General features: G+C 43.9%; 1 protein-coding gene across 3 annotated transcripts in view; it reads left to right on the top strand.

The window, feature by feature from the left end:
* LOC147419250 (uncharacterized) overlaps nt 1-13,694 on the top strand; it is a 133,246-nt gene extending 119,552 nt beyond the window's left edge. For 2 of the 3 annotated variants that reach the window (XM_086506416.1, XM_086506415.1), the window contains 8 exons: nt 7,984-8,085; nt 11,407-11,520; nt 11,686-11,742; nt 11,854-11,920; nt 12,003-12,056; nt 13,043-13,117; nt 13,216-13,251; nt 13,348-13,694. In XM_086506416.1, the coding sequence (XP_086362542.1) occupies nt 7,984-8,085; nt 11,407-11,520; nt 11,686-11,742; nt 11,854-11,920; nt 12,003-12,056; nt 13,043-13,117; nt 13,216-13,251; nt 13,348-13,434 (592 nt within the window). In that variant the 3' untranslated portion in view covers nt 13,435-13,694. Of the gene's footprint in view, nt 1-7,983; nt 8,086-11,406; nt 11,521-11,685; nt 11,743-11,853; nt 11,921-12,002; nt 12,057-12,200; nt 12,284-12,365; nt 12,483-13,042; nt 13,118-13,215; nt 13,252-13,347 lie in introns of those variants that run through there. The other variant, XR_015187205.1, reaches the window with a different exon arrangement.
* The last annotated feature ends 235 nt before the right edge of the window (nt 13,695-13,929 follow it).

A 13,929-nucleotide genomic window follows, 5' to 3' on the forward strand; every position in this document is an offset into this window, starting at 1 on the left:
GGCTCTTTGACACTTTGGTGGCTTCTGTATTACTCTATGGAGCTGAGATTTGGGGGCCTTCACTGCACCATCACGGGAGGACAGGCCGAAGTGATGGATGAGGGGACATGTAGAAGCCTCTGGTCTCTATGATCTCGCGGCTCATTAGGGCCAAGACTTCAGTACTACGTGCTATTATACGAGCAGAGCTAGCTGCCTCCCCACTGGTGGTTGAGGCCTTCACAAGATCGGTCTCCTTCATACACCGCATGTGGGAACTCCCCAGAGACAGATATGCACGCCTTGCACTTGAGTCCTCTCGACAGTTAGCCGTGCAGGCAGATACAACATGCTGGTATGGGGAGATGACGTCATGGTTTCAGGCGCTTGGGTTCAGCATAGACAGATTGCCTCCCTTCCAGTACTCACTAGATGCGCCCTCTCTGACTCTTGCACAGTCCGAGATCACCAGGCTCATTCACCAAGACCTGACCCAGCTAGACACCAAGAGGACATGGATACAGCCAGGCACGAAGATGGCTTTCTACAGAGAGCATCTCCTCCAGCTTACGGAGGATGGTTTTGTGACGAGGCCCAGATACATGGACACTCACTTGTCTCATGGGGTGCGATGTGCTATTGGCCAGATACGCACATCTTCACACCAGCTGCGGATCGAGACTGGGAGATACAACGGAGTACTAGCGGAGGCCAGGACATGCCCCCTGTGTGACATCGAGCCTGAGACAGAGTTGCACTACACATGCCACTGCCCCGTCTACTACGAGATACGAGGCCGCTTCCATTGCTTGTTCAGAGAGGGCTTGGGACCATTCTCTAGAGTCATGCGGTACGAGGATCAGAGATGCCTGGGTTTGTTTTTGCTCGAGCTGCGCGGACATAGAGAGAGCATGATGAGAGGAAAGATTAGTCAGTCTCAGAGACAGATTAGAGACTTCTTTAGAGCTGCCACTGGACACCCGGAGGAGTTACTACCACAGCAGAGCTTGTCGCTTTACACCAGAGGCATACTGATCGAACGAGCGACTGAGCTGGGGAGATCCAGACGCCCACGACTGTGGAGGACTACACAACATCGAGAGAGGCTACATCAGAGGATTCAGGTCACTTTGGCTTGACATGCACAACGCCGAGTCAGACTACTGACCATGGAGGAGATTGATGAGATCCGCCAGCGACCGATGCTGGATCTCCTATGATCTACCTATCCAAGCTAGCTGTTTTAGCTGCTTAGTGCACACCCAACAATCTAGGATTCCATAATATTTTATTTTGTCATCTTGTTACTCTGACTTTGTATCAAATTCACCACATTGTAACTCTCTGGTCTCATAGGTCACTTCGGCCTGTTGAAGACGTTAATATAACATTTCATTTCATTTCTCTCTCTCTCTCTCTCTCTCTCTCTCTCTCTCTCTCTCTCTTTTTTAGGGTTTTGCCACCACCTTTCAACTGGTTTTGGGGTTTCATCACCGTTTTTCGCAGTTTTTTAAGGTTTTGAAACTGTTTTTTGCTGTTTTTAAGAGTTTGGTCATTGTTTCTTGCTGTTCTTTAGGGTTTTGCCATTGTTTTTTGCTGTCTTTTAGGGTTTCAAATTTGTTCTTTTTGTTGTTCTTCAAGGTCGCGTCGTTGAATTTTTCTGTTATTAGGGTTTCACAAGCGTTTCTTGTTGTTTTTTAGGCTTCTCTTATGTTTTTTTCTGTTTTAGTCGCTCTCTCTCTCTCTCTCTCTCTCTCTCTCTCTCTCTCTCTCTCTCTCTCTCTCTCTCTCTCTCATAGGAAGCATCGGAGAAGTGACAATGGCTTCCCCCATGTGTAAGAAGACGCATACCTCGCTGCAGCCCCCAAAGGGTCCTTCATGTGGATAGGGAAGAGAATGTTGGCAATAGAGCAGGAAATGTGAGAATGGAGAAATGAAATGGAAGAGTGGAGGAAGGAGAGGAGCACTATTCTTCAAAGATTGAGTGAAGAAAGAGAGAGCTTGCGTAGGAGGGTCGCTTCGCTTCAAGAGAAAGTGGTCATCCAAGATTCCATCATCCGAAATCTACAAGGTGAGCTTCTTGAAGCCAAATTATCAAGGAGGAGGAGGAAAAGAAGTCATCTTGGGTCAAGGTCATCATCAAAACACAAAAGAAAGTGGAGGCGATCGAGAAGTGGATCGAGGTCGCCACGAAGGGAAAGGTGAAGAGGCTTCTACACCTACCATCATTAACATGACCCTCGAAGAAGAGCAAAGAAGGCCGGGACACGTGCCTTACATGGGAGGGTCACCGGCCTCAAGGATGTGAGGAGTTCTTGAAGAAGAGGCCAACTCTCAAGAAGACATGTATTTTTCTCAATGATGATCTCACCCTCTCGCAATTGACTCACATGAGAGGTGATGCTAGAGATTACAACAACAAGGCAAAAGGGAAAGATTGCCTTCTACAGAGATGGTCGGGTGGTGATTGTAGAGCAATGCTTTACATGACGGTGTGAGACTGTAGCAGGGCTATAGTGTCACTAGCATTTGGACAAGCAGTTAGTTACAGTTGGTCAGGAGTTCACACTGGACGGACTTTGGCTTGGGCAGTGACACGTGGCAAGTGTTATGTATGGTGGTTTAGATGAAACTGTGACCAGATCACCACCACCTCAGATTGGAGATAGCTTAGCTGGATTGAGATATTTTGCTAGCTGTTGGTGGCTCCTTATGGGATACATATGTGTGGTTGGTTCTGGTGGTAGTACACCATCATCATCTACTTTGTAAGGTCGAGCATCTTGAGTCTTGAGTCTTGAGTCCATGCACAGCACGTGTGCACCGTCCCTGCACATTGGAGCTTCGACACCTCCATTGTGTCCGGGAGTTCTGGACTTGGAGCTGAGTGTGCTGCCATGCCAGAGTCTGTGCCGGTTCATTTGAGTTAGTTGAGTCCCATGCAGTTCAAGTTCTACTATTGAGTCGCTATGTTTATTGCTAGTAGCACCCGATGTGGATTGTAGAACATCTAACCAACCCACATGATAGGTGTGTCCTGTGTACCGATCAGTTAAAGCTTCTTCTTGTAGGTCATACTCCAAATTTTCGTTTAGGAATATCCCATCTAGGCCTGGCGTGCTGGAGGTTTCCCTTGAAGTGGAAGCATTATTGCTCCCCATAGCTTGCCCCTCCGTGACTGCTACCTTGGGAGCACTCGGTTGCTCGGCTGGCATGATTGTTGTCATAGGAGCCTTTGCTTTCAGGGCTCGACTTTGTTCTAGCCCTGGTAGGTTCTCAATTTCCCTCTCCCTTGTTGCTTGCATATAGCGTTCGATCTCTTGTACTTCGGCAAGACTCCTACCATCGGGTAGTAAAACCTCAGAGGGAGATAGTCGATCAAGAGGTGCAGTGGATGGAACATTCACATGCACACTCTCAAAAAGTATAGGGTCCATTTTAGGCATGAATGACGAATTTACTTCCCCACTCCCTTCATTTATTTCATTAACCGCATGATCGGAGCGAGTAGCTCTACTAAGGGTCTCTTTTAAGCGGCTAAACACGCTGGACCCGGGCCGTGGGCCCATGGCATGCATGTCTTGACTTAAACTATCAGGGTTTGGTGTAGGATACCCCTCCATGACTTCGTAGTCAGAGGAAGAATCACTAGACGCGATATGAGGATCTTGGGTCGTGCTACCTGGAGTCCCGGCCGAAGGTCCAGAACCTAGGGTGGAGGAATAATGGGTGCCCGCGTAAATGGAGGCACTACCAATATGCTCGTGCTCTAACACTCGTCCAGAGTGTAGGTTCATATGACTTGGATCCCCTAGAAGTGTCAGTGAGGGCCCGTGAAGGCTGCTCACCTAGTAATTTTGGGTGTTCTGCAACCCAAGTCTTTTCTTATTTATTTATTTTTTGATTTTTTGGTTCTTTTTTTCTGACCCAGCGATAGAATAGAACGTATGATAGCTTAAAACGAGCGTCTCGGTCAGAGGGACATGCCGTGATTTACAGCCCTCCGTTTGGTCACTTTATGCCCTCGGAATCCCTAAAACCGTCAATTTCTAGTAGGGAACTAAGCCCAAATTAGAAAGTCTAAGGGTGCAAGTGGAAAGAGAAGGGAGGAGAGTGGAGGACTTGCCCCACATGCTCTCATTCCCTCTTGAGGGGGTAGGGTATATATATAAGAGTGAGTCTAGTATATATCATAAGATTGAGGACCTAGGCCTAGGCCTAGGCCTGGGCTTGGGCTTGGGCTTGGACTTGGGGAAATGATCCCGATCTCGATCAAAATTTTAGTGCAGCCCTCCCAGTCACTCACGCTTATTTTCGGGTTTTTTTTTTTTTTCCCTCTCTTGGCGACGATCGCGCGCGGTTTCGGTGACCCTTTCTTGGCCACACACGTTGTCACCTACCTAACCTCCCAATCAACAACTCACAGCTCACAGACAGCTCACTACCTTATCTACTTACTAACAGTGCTGCTAAACACTAACTAATCTGTTAACTGCTTACTGACAGTGAGCTAACTGTCCACCTACTTCCTCTCTCACTATCTTACTGTGCAAAGACTGTGTGTAGGCAAACCTTGACAGAAAACTGTGTACAGACTGTGTGCAAGCAGAAATTGCTAACTGCCTTCCTACTTATTCATTCACTGCAAACAAGCTAACGACTACTAATTGTGCAAAGACTGTGTGCAAACAGAAAACACAACATTATGCAGAAATCACAGAACTTGCAGACAATACCGAAATTAACAACTTGCAGAAAAACAACTCATTCCTCTTCCTCTTCCTCTTCTTTCCTACTACAAACAACTCATAGGAGAAGCACAAAGTGTCTCTTGGGCTTAGTGCAGGGCGATTCCCCGGCAGCGGCGCCAAAAATGTGTGCTCCTTGCCGCACTGTCGAAGCAAGGGACTTGCCGATACACCGTGTGCGAGCCACAAATGGCTCCAAGCACACAACAAGACTAATTTAGCAAGCTCAAGAGAGCAAAGGGTGTGTCACTCACCGCTCTACGCTCGCCTTCGTGGTGGATTCCTCGCTGCGATGAAGAAGAAGCTGCAGTCGTGCCACGCTCAACCGCTTCGCCGCCGCCGTGCCTTCGTAGTAATGCTCGATCACACACTCTCTCTCTATCTCTCTCTCTCTCTCTCTCTCTCTCTCTCTCTCACATACACACGCACATAAGGAGGTGAAGAAGAAGAAGATGGAGATGGAGATGGAGCAAGAGCACTCTTCTATTGCACAAATGAGAGAATGAGTGAATTTTAGGTTTAGTTGGCTTTTATATGAGCTCACCCCATTTACACTTGGGCGCCCATGCTTAGCCAACTAATCCCTTGAATGTCCCAGTAAAAGTGCGCCTCTCATCGGCGATCACTCTTACCCTTTTCCTATTGGTCCGACAAGCCCGGTACCTGACTCTACCAAATACATAATACACGTCCGTCGTAGGTGATGGGGTGTCCGTGAGCCGTGAGGGTTAACAGTCTTGTCGTTGCGATCTTGCCCTTGTACAAGGCTCTCCGCATAACCGACATGGAAGGGACAACTATTGGGCTTCTATGGCACTTCATGGAGGAAGCTTACAAGGAGATTGAGAAGTCTACAATCCTAGATGGGGCTCCCGATGGAACACAGTATAACTATATATTTATTATTACATAATACATTCTCTATATATCTAAATTCTACATGCTTGTTTCTCTACTTAGTACATTTCCTCTCTCTTCTTGTAGTGATTACCTCGAGGACTCTCCCAAGAGAGACGACATTCTTCTCCTAATCAATCACAAAGCGGTGGGATTGGATGAAGAGACCTATCCATTACTTTGCGGCTCTCTTGCATCCGGCTTACAAGAAGCCCGAACTCTTTGCAAAGCAAGAGCTTATTGAGGAGCGCAACAATTACCTCTTCAAGGTGCTAAAAGAAGAGGACATTGGAGCATTTCTCCAAGAGGTAATCAACTATAGCGACCAACGAGGCACCGCATTTACTTCCAACTTATGTTGGAAGCGGCAATCCTTGGTGAAGCCTTTATTTTGGTGGGAGAGCTTTGGCTATCAATTGCCTACTTTCAAACGACTTGCTTTGAGGGTTCTTGGCCAAGTAAGCGACAAGCCTCAAACTTTTACATTTTGTGCTTAATCTCTTCAACTATAGTCTCTTATAGCTTATGCCTCTCTTGATGTGTTTTAGAATTGCTCATCGGGAGCATGTGAGCGTAATTGGTCCGCATACTCCCTCATCCACACCAAAATCCGAAACAAGCTCTCAACGAAGCAATTAGAGCGACTTGTCTATTGTCGCTCCAATTTACGCATGTTGCGCTCTATGCATGAGATGCCTATGGCTCGACAGGTATAAATTATAAATTATAATCACGACTCACTCCATTTTCTATACTCTAGTCTTTAATTAGTTTGAATATACTAATTATGTTTTCATTGTCCAATGTTGTACATGTCAAATAGGTCAACGTGGATGAGCTCACACTTACGATTGACACTCTAAGTGTCAATAAAGAGCAAGACCCTGAGGAGCAAATAAATTTTTGGTGAGCTCTACTTGGAGCTTGAAGAGATTGATCGCCGGGTTTCTCGCACACGATCACGCAAGAAGGTCGTCATCCATTGAGTTACATCGGCTACAAGAGGCAGAGGTGCTAGGGCTACAAGAGGTAGAGGCAAAGCATCAACAACACCCACGGAGGCTCCTAGGACCTATGTGCGGCGAGGCTCCGGAAGCGGCTCTTGTGCGGCGACCATCACTATGGAGGATAGAGAGCCTCGAGAGCCAGAGTATGATGATGAAGGCAACCTCATTAGTGATGGAGATTATGAGCCGTCATCCTTCGACTCTTGTGAGGAAGAGGATAATGTTGATGAGCAAGGCTCAGAAGAGGAAGATGATGAGAGCACTAGTGACTAGTGACTTTACTATTTAGTCTCTCTATTATGGTGTGCCACTTTTTGAGTACTTTGTAGCCCTTGCCACTTGGTCCCCCCACTTTTTTGTATCCCTTGCCACTTTTTGAGTACTTTGTAGCCCTTGCCACTTGGTCTATACTTATCAAATTTCAATGATCATTTTGGTTTATGTAATGCTCATTCTCTTTAGTCTTTGAGTCTTGACTCTTTACATTGTAGTATTGTAACTACTAACTTGTAATCTATACAAATGTCAAGTTTCTATAAGTAAGTATTAAGGCCTAAGCCTTAGGCCCTTAGACTTGAGAATTATTTGTTTTTTTAAATTTGAATGTACATAATGTCATCGTACATCATAATTTTTTTTAGTTCGTCTAGTACCGCACATCATCGTACGCGTACAAAACGTACGGGACCGTACGAGACTACTATGTCTGCTCGTAACTATCCAGCGTACAAGAACATTAGATTGATACTTCATTCTCATTGTAAAGTGCAAAGATGAATCAAAGACTGAGTCGTTTTTGTGCTTCTCTCTGTCCTTTTCTAGAGCCAACTGTCTTTTGAACTGATATGTTCTGTTGTGTATAAGTATTAGTTTAAAACAGCGACACACACACAAACCCACGTTTAATATGTGTTCGTCCCTAGACACATCTCGTACCGAGGGGAAAGTGATTACAATGAAGATGGGTGGCTGATTAATCTTCTTGAGGTATATTAGCTTGCAAGGGTAAGAGAAGCTTTTGACTCCTGATTGGGCTGCAATGCTTTGGACAAGAACTAGCTCATGTTTCAAGAAACAACTTTAAACGACTTTTTGTTTGAAATAATAATAAGAATAAAAACAAAGAGAGACCTGAAAGTGGGCTTTACTACCCACGTTGCAAATTAACTAACCAAAAGTAGAGGCTTAAATTCATATCCAACCCTTAATTTTCTTGCTGTGTTGAATTCTGATCATCAAGTATTGAGTTGCACAAACAAATTAGCAGGATCAGAGCAGTAATGAATAATCAGCATAAGTCAACATGTGATGTACTTGGTAGTTGCATTTGCTCACTTTGATGGTAATTACAGGTGGTTTGCAAAAAGGTTTCTTCACCCGGATGTTGTGGAACCTTTTGAGTATATTTTCATCTGGGATGAAGACTTGGATGTGCAGCATTTCAATGCAGAAGAGTAAGATTTCTTTGAACCATCAACTTGTTATTAACATTGCCTATCCTTTATTAGTTTAATTGGTATGTATGTCCATGTGAAAAACTGCACTTGCTAACAAAATGTACAAGGTCAGCTGTAAATTTGCATATTGTTGAACCAGAAATAAACGGGTTAAACCAAGATAAGTTAAGCCTTATGTGATAGTCATATATACATGCACTTAGGAAAAAGACTCCTAGAGAGGGAAAAGGGGTGCCCTGTTGATGCTAAGTGTGTTCACACTTAGCATGTGTGTTCACACATATCACTACTCTAATATGGAAACAATTCCTCTCCTAGGAGTGATAGCTGATTGACACTCAAATGTGAAGAGAAGTGCCTACCTTGATAAATTGTGATCAGAACATTGAGGGGATTAAGCTCAAAGTCTCTGGAAATCTCCACGCTTTTGACAAAATAGAACATCTGTAAAGAGATCAGCTTGTCATATGTGCCAATGCAGGACAACCTTGCTGATCTTTCCTACGTGAGGCTATTTTTTAGCTATTTGTGTATGAACCTAATGACCAAGTAAACCTAATTCTTGGTATGGGCACATTAGAATGAGAAGTTTGCAAACTCATGTGGATCCACAGGAGCTAGAAGGGAATATACTCGATGTGTCATAGACGGATGACTACAGCATTGTAGACAGATTATATCTTAGACCATTATAGAATGGATATTTCCTGTCAAAGGGAATATTTGCTAGACCTCCAGGAACAGATACTCTTGATGCGCAGAGGAATGGTGACTAGAGCATTCAAAAGGGGTAATCTGCTAGACCGCCTCGTACGTGTATTTTTGATGTGGTAAAAAGATGGGTGATTAGAGCATCGTGAAGGAAATATTCAGCAAGTTTGAACTGATTACTGTGACACATCGAAAATATATTGTCACATCGAAAATATAGGGTGGATGACCTGAGCATCAATTTGGGGATATCTCATTGGCAGAACAAAGCACCGGACGAAGGAAAGGTTGCATGCCAGTGTTCACCGGTAGATGAAGATGGGTCCTTCAAACATGGAAAATAGATGTTTTTCACAGTTAGATCAAGAAACTGCATGCATTCTTGCAGGAGTTGTAAGCGGGGATGCCCGGACAAGGTGTAAAAAGATTAAGTCCATAGCATTGCAGTCCCATGGTGTATATGGGCTAGGCAGTGGGTGGAGTAACCCGGATGTATTATGTGTTGCATATTTGACCCTTCGACAAACCATACAATGATATGAGTACGTACAAAAGTCTCCACATTCATCTCCAAAAGAATCAAGACTTATTGGGAAACTCTATTATTTACAAATGGTGGATTCTGACATTGAGTCGACACGTTCTAACTCAGAAATTTAGTGATACAGAACATAGTAAGGCTCATGAAGAAATCATCCTTGAGAGAGAAACTAGGATCAAGATTCTTAGATCCCTGTTTAAACTTCCATCTTTGGAACAACTTTTTCTCATTATCCTGTTTTTGTCCTTTTGGTTTGGATTGTTCCTGGATGTTGGGTGTTGTAACTTGCGGTACCAAAGGTCAATTTTCCCGTAAGAATGACATACCAGTCATCAGCATGTGACATCATTTCCTGGATGCTAAGATCTTTCTTTTTGAGACTGTATTTTTTGAGTTCAAGAGGAAGACCGCAATAATATTTGTTCCTCCAACATTACCAGTCGAAAAGAGGCCACTGGTAAGGGAGTATCCCAAAACTGGTTGTAGGTATGTAAAGGTATCCTCCTCAAACTTCAATTGATTCCATGCAGAAAGTATATCTACCGCAAAAGCTTGAGTCAGCCAAAGAGAAGCTAAAAACTGCTTGAATTTAAGCCAAATCTTTTGGGCTTGTCCTTGAAGAAACAATGTAGACCACAAATCTAGAGAATTCCCGTTCAAGAAAGAACAAGCCTTCCTTACCTTGGAGGCGTTTGGGAAGTTACCAGAAATCCACATCAAATTGTTGAGGAAAGCTAAAGCTTTCAAATGATCCTGTGTGTGGTGAGAAATGGCAATTCTACACAGTTCATTCACCTTCTTTGTAGTCCTTCAATCTGTCTATAGGAGTGAGTTGATCATGAAAGTTCTCATGAGCAAATTGTTTCCTGCTCCTTCAAAAGCAGAACCAACAGATGGTGCCAAACCACATCAGCTGCATCCCATATAGCCTTGTTGGTGCAGTTTGTCACGACAGCATCTGTCCTAGAGTCCATTGGCGCAACCTGTTCATATAGCCTTGTCAGTAGTGCCACATCATTGTAGAGTGACACACATGGACAAGGAAACATGTGAAAAAGAAGGGGTGCTGGAAGGATGAGGGTCCCTCTCTTCCTCTTGTCCACCTTTTGAAGTACCAGCAATTGCAAGTGGCACCTTTGAAACAGTAGCTCCTCCACCTGAGAAGCATCCAAGACTAGCTGCTACAAATCTGAGGCTGGGATCTCCCACCCGAGTCCCACCATCAGTTGGCCCATGAGAAAGCTGCTCTCCCCTATCTGTAAGTTGTTTTCCCTCTAGTGGCCCTATCCTTATGGGCACGGATCTGTTCTGGACTCACAGTCTCTTCCACCTCTGGGTCAGCGTCATCTAAAGACCCAGTACAAAGAGGTCCCTAGTATAGTCGGAGTAGACTCACATGAAAGGCATCGTGAATCGCCCAATGAGGGGGCAGTTTTAATCTGAAGGAGAGATCATTGATCCTGTCAATGACTTTGAAGGTACCATAGAAGCATTGGCTCAGCTTCTAATAGAATCGTTTCTTTTGTTCTATTTTCTTTTCTCTCGCTTTCTTCGTTACTTTGTATATAAGGTGTCTTGTTGAGGAAAGATAATCCAAGGAGAGGAATTTCATGGTCCTCAGGTCTTGCAAGAGGCAACACTCCAGGAGAGGGTTCCTCAAAGCACTCATGGTGCTGTAAAGCACACTTTTTCATTGATCTAGAAACAGCATGCAGATATAATATGGTCAGATTCATTTAATATCTAGATTGAGATGCTTGTTCTTATCGTAAAAAAGATCTCTGTCTCGAGATTGGATTAGGGCATCATACTTACGGAATTATGTGCCTGCCCAGCAATGCATCACATCCAGCTAACGCCATGATGTGAAGTCAATGGAGTCCACAAAACCATTTTGTGGGTGATAAACTTGGGGTGGTGGCTTTTGTGGAGAGTATTAAACTTGTAATAAGTAGTTGCTTGGGTGTGAGTGAGGAGTGTTAAGGTGGAAAAGGCAAGGTGTGTGTGATCTTGTAAAATTAGCAATGCTCTCAAATTAAGAGAACTGACCAGGCCTTGTTTACCAGGTATATTCGACTGGTGCGGAAGCACGGGTTGGAGATATCTCAGCCAGGTTTGGAGCCTGATCGAGGTTTGACATGGCAAATGACAAAGCGATTGGGTAATTCAGAAGTTCACAAGTATGATAATGTATCCATTCCACAAAACTCAGGGAACCCTGTTTCATGGAAATAATTACTCAGAAAAGCAGAAGTGTAACCTTGGACCCTATTTTGATCACTGGCACCCACCTGTTTGTGCAATATTGCAATCCTTCAAAGCTAAGAGTGTCACGGAATTTGCAGGAGCACAGAAGAGAAGCCTGGTTGGTGTCCAGATCCGCATAAACCACCTTGTGCAGGGTAAATACAATATTTCCTATCTTGTAGGTCTGAATGATACCAGACGGATTCCATTATTTGCTAGTGGACAATTAGTTGGTTTTGTGGTGACATCCTTTATGTTATCTATAGATTTGTGGAAATCATGGCTCCTGTGTTTTCACGAACTGCATGGCGTTGTGTTTGGCACATGATTCAGGTTTGACAGTGTGTTCTCACGATAACATAAGGTTATCAAGGTTTGGGGTTGGCTAAGCATGGCTATTCTGGTGATATTGCAGAATGATTTGGTACATGGCTGGGGCTTGGACTTCACTTTGGGTAAATGTGCTGAGGTGAGAAGATTCAACTTTGTTTTTGCCCCTATGTGTTATGCATGTGTCTAATGCTATTGCAAGCTGGACATGCCCACTTCCATGGTGTGAAGATGCAGTGTTATTGGCATGTTGAATTGGGGTACTGGCACATTTCTGTTTCAGATTTTGTGCACCACTGCCCGTCGGTCTAGAAATGAGTGTCTTTCCTCCATTCAGCCGCCTCTAACTTGAGATTTTAGTAATAGGTACCAGAAAGTTCTTAACCTAATTCTACCATCTTTGAATACGTTTTCCAAGAGCATAACCTTTGTCATCCCATGCAACCAGGTGAGCTTGTTGCATGAAGCTAGATGGCCTTTGATAGAGGCGCCTGCCAATTCTTGTTGATATGCAATGTTGGGATATGAGATAAGCTGCTGGTTTTCCCAATTATGCACGATGGAGGTTGTAGTTAGTTACTCTTTTGGATGAATGGGCAATGATCACATGATGCATACTTATTAGTTACTTTTTGAAATCACTATTTCTCATGCATGGTCACAGGTGCACAAGTTATTTGTCTTATATGCAACTATTTGTAACTATGCCGATTTTGGCATAGTTGCATCAGTAGCATATTACTGATAACTGGTGCACGCATAACTACATCCTTCTACACGTTGTAACACTGTTATGTTCCATTTGATTGCAATCACATTCTTAGATTCAACTGAGAAAATACCATGTTGTAACACTGTTGTGTAAAGTTTGATTGCAATCACTTTCTTAGATTCGTTTGAGAAAATACCTACATAGCTATACATATTTTTAATGAAGAGAACATTGTGTGCAATGTGTCTGCATGTGTGTGTGACGCAAATTAGTGGTTTTGAGGCGGATAGCATGAAGCCCTTCCATGAGCCAAAATGGCCTTTCATCTGGAGCTCCAAAAATGCTCCTCTCTTGCTGGTTTTTACAGCCCATTGAGGTGATGCTTGATAATTCTCATGGTTTTGGTTATGCAGCCTGCACATGAAAAGATAGGAGTTGTGGACTCACAGTACATTGTGCACAAAGTTGTACCATCTTTGGGTAACCAAGTATGTATTCAAATGTATATCAATATGTCAGGCTCTTTTGTATACCATTTGTCGATTTCATTCTTGAACTTATGCATGCTTTGATTTTTGGTTTTCAGGGGAAAGCTGCAACTGGCAAAACTGCTTGGGAAGGGGTGAGCTTTGAATTGGTTGAGCTGATTGAATGTGTTTTTGATGTTGATCACAAAGCAGAAAACTATATAATTCATGGGTTTTGGCCTATGATGCAGGTGAGGGAGCGGTGTCATCAAGAGTGGAAAATGTACAAAGCGCGCATGGAGCAGGCGGAGAAAGAGATGAGAGAAACAAGTGGGTAGAATGCACGTCAGCAGGCATATTGTTCAGTCCGCTCCTCTCACGACGCAAATGTCTGTGGCTTTCCTAGAGCAGTAGATCATAATGGATGCTAGGCACTTTGCTATTGCCAGGTTGAGCATTGCCAAGAAGAGAGTTGAACAGCCGTTTAGCTCTCTTTGTGGATTCTGATTTCTATTTCATAGTGCTCTTCCATAAGATCAACGAGCGTATGTTGTTCCTGTACATATGTAAAAGTATTTGCAATCAGAAATTTTTGGCTTGTCTGGGGCGCACTTGCGCGTGTGCGTGTGCGTGTGTGTGTGTGTGTGTGTGTGTGTGTGTGAGAGAGAGAGAGAGAGAGAGAGAGAGAGAAGAGAAGAAGAAGAAGAAAAGAGGATTTTTAACGTTTTGGGGGGGGGGAGAGAGAGAGAGAGATTTTGGCATGAACCTAGGTTTGGTGTAATCCCACCTACAAGTTTTAAATTTTTCCTCTAAATTTTGAAATTTTGAAGGTG

This window comes from Adiantum capillus-veneris, chromosome 29, assembly GCF_014529385.1.
Source record: "Adiantum capillus-veneris isolate H3 chromosome 29, ASM1452938v2, whole genome shotgun sequence".
In the NCBI taxonomy this organism is placed as follows: Eukaryota; Viridiplantae; Streptophyta; class Polypodiopsida; order Polypodiales; family Pteridaceae; genus Adiantum; species Adiantum capillus-veneris.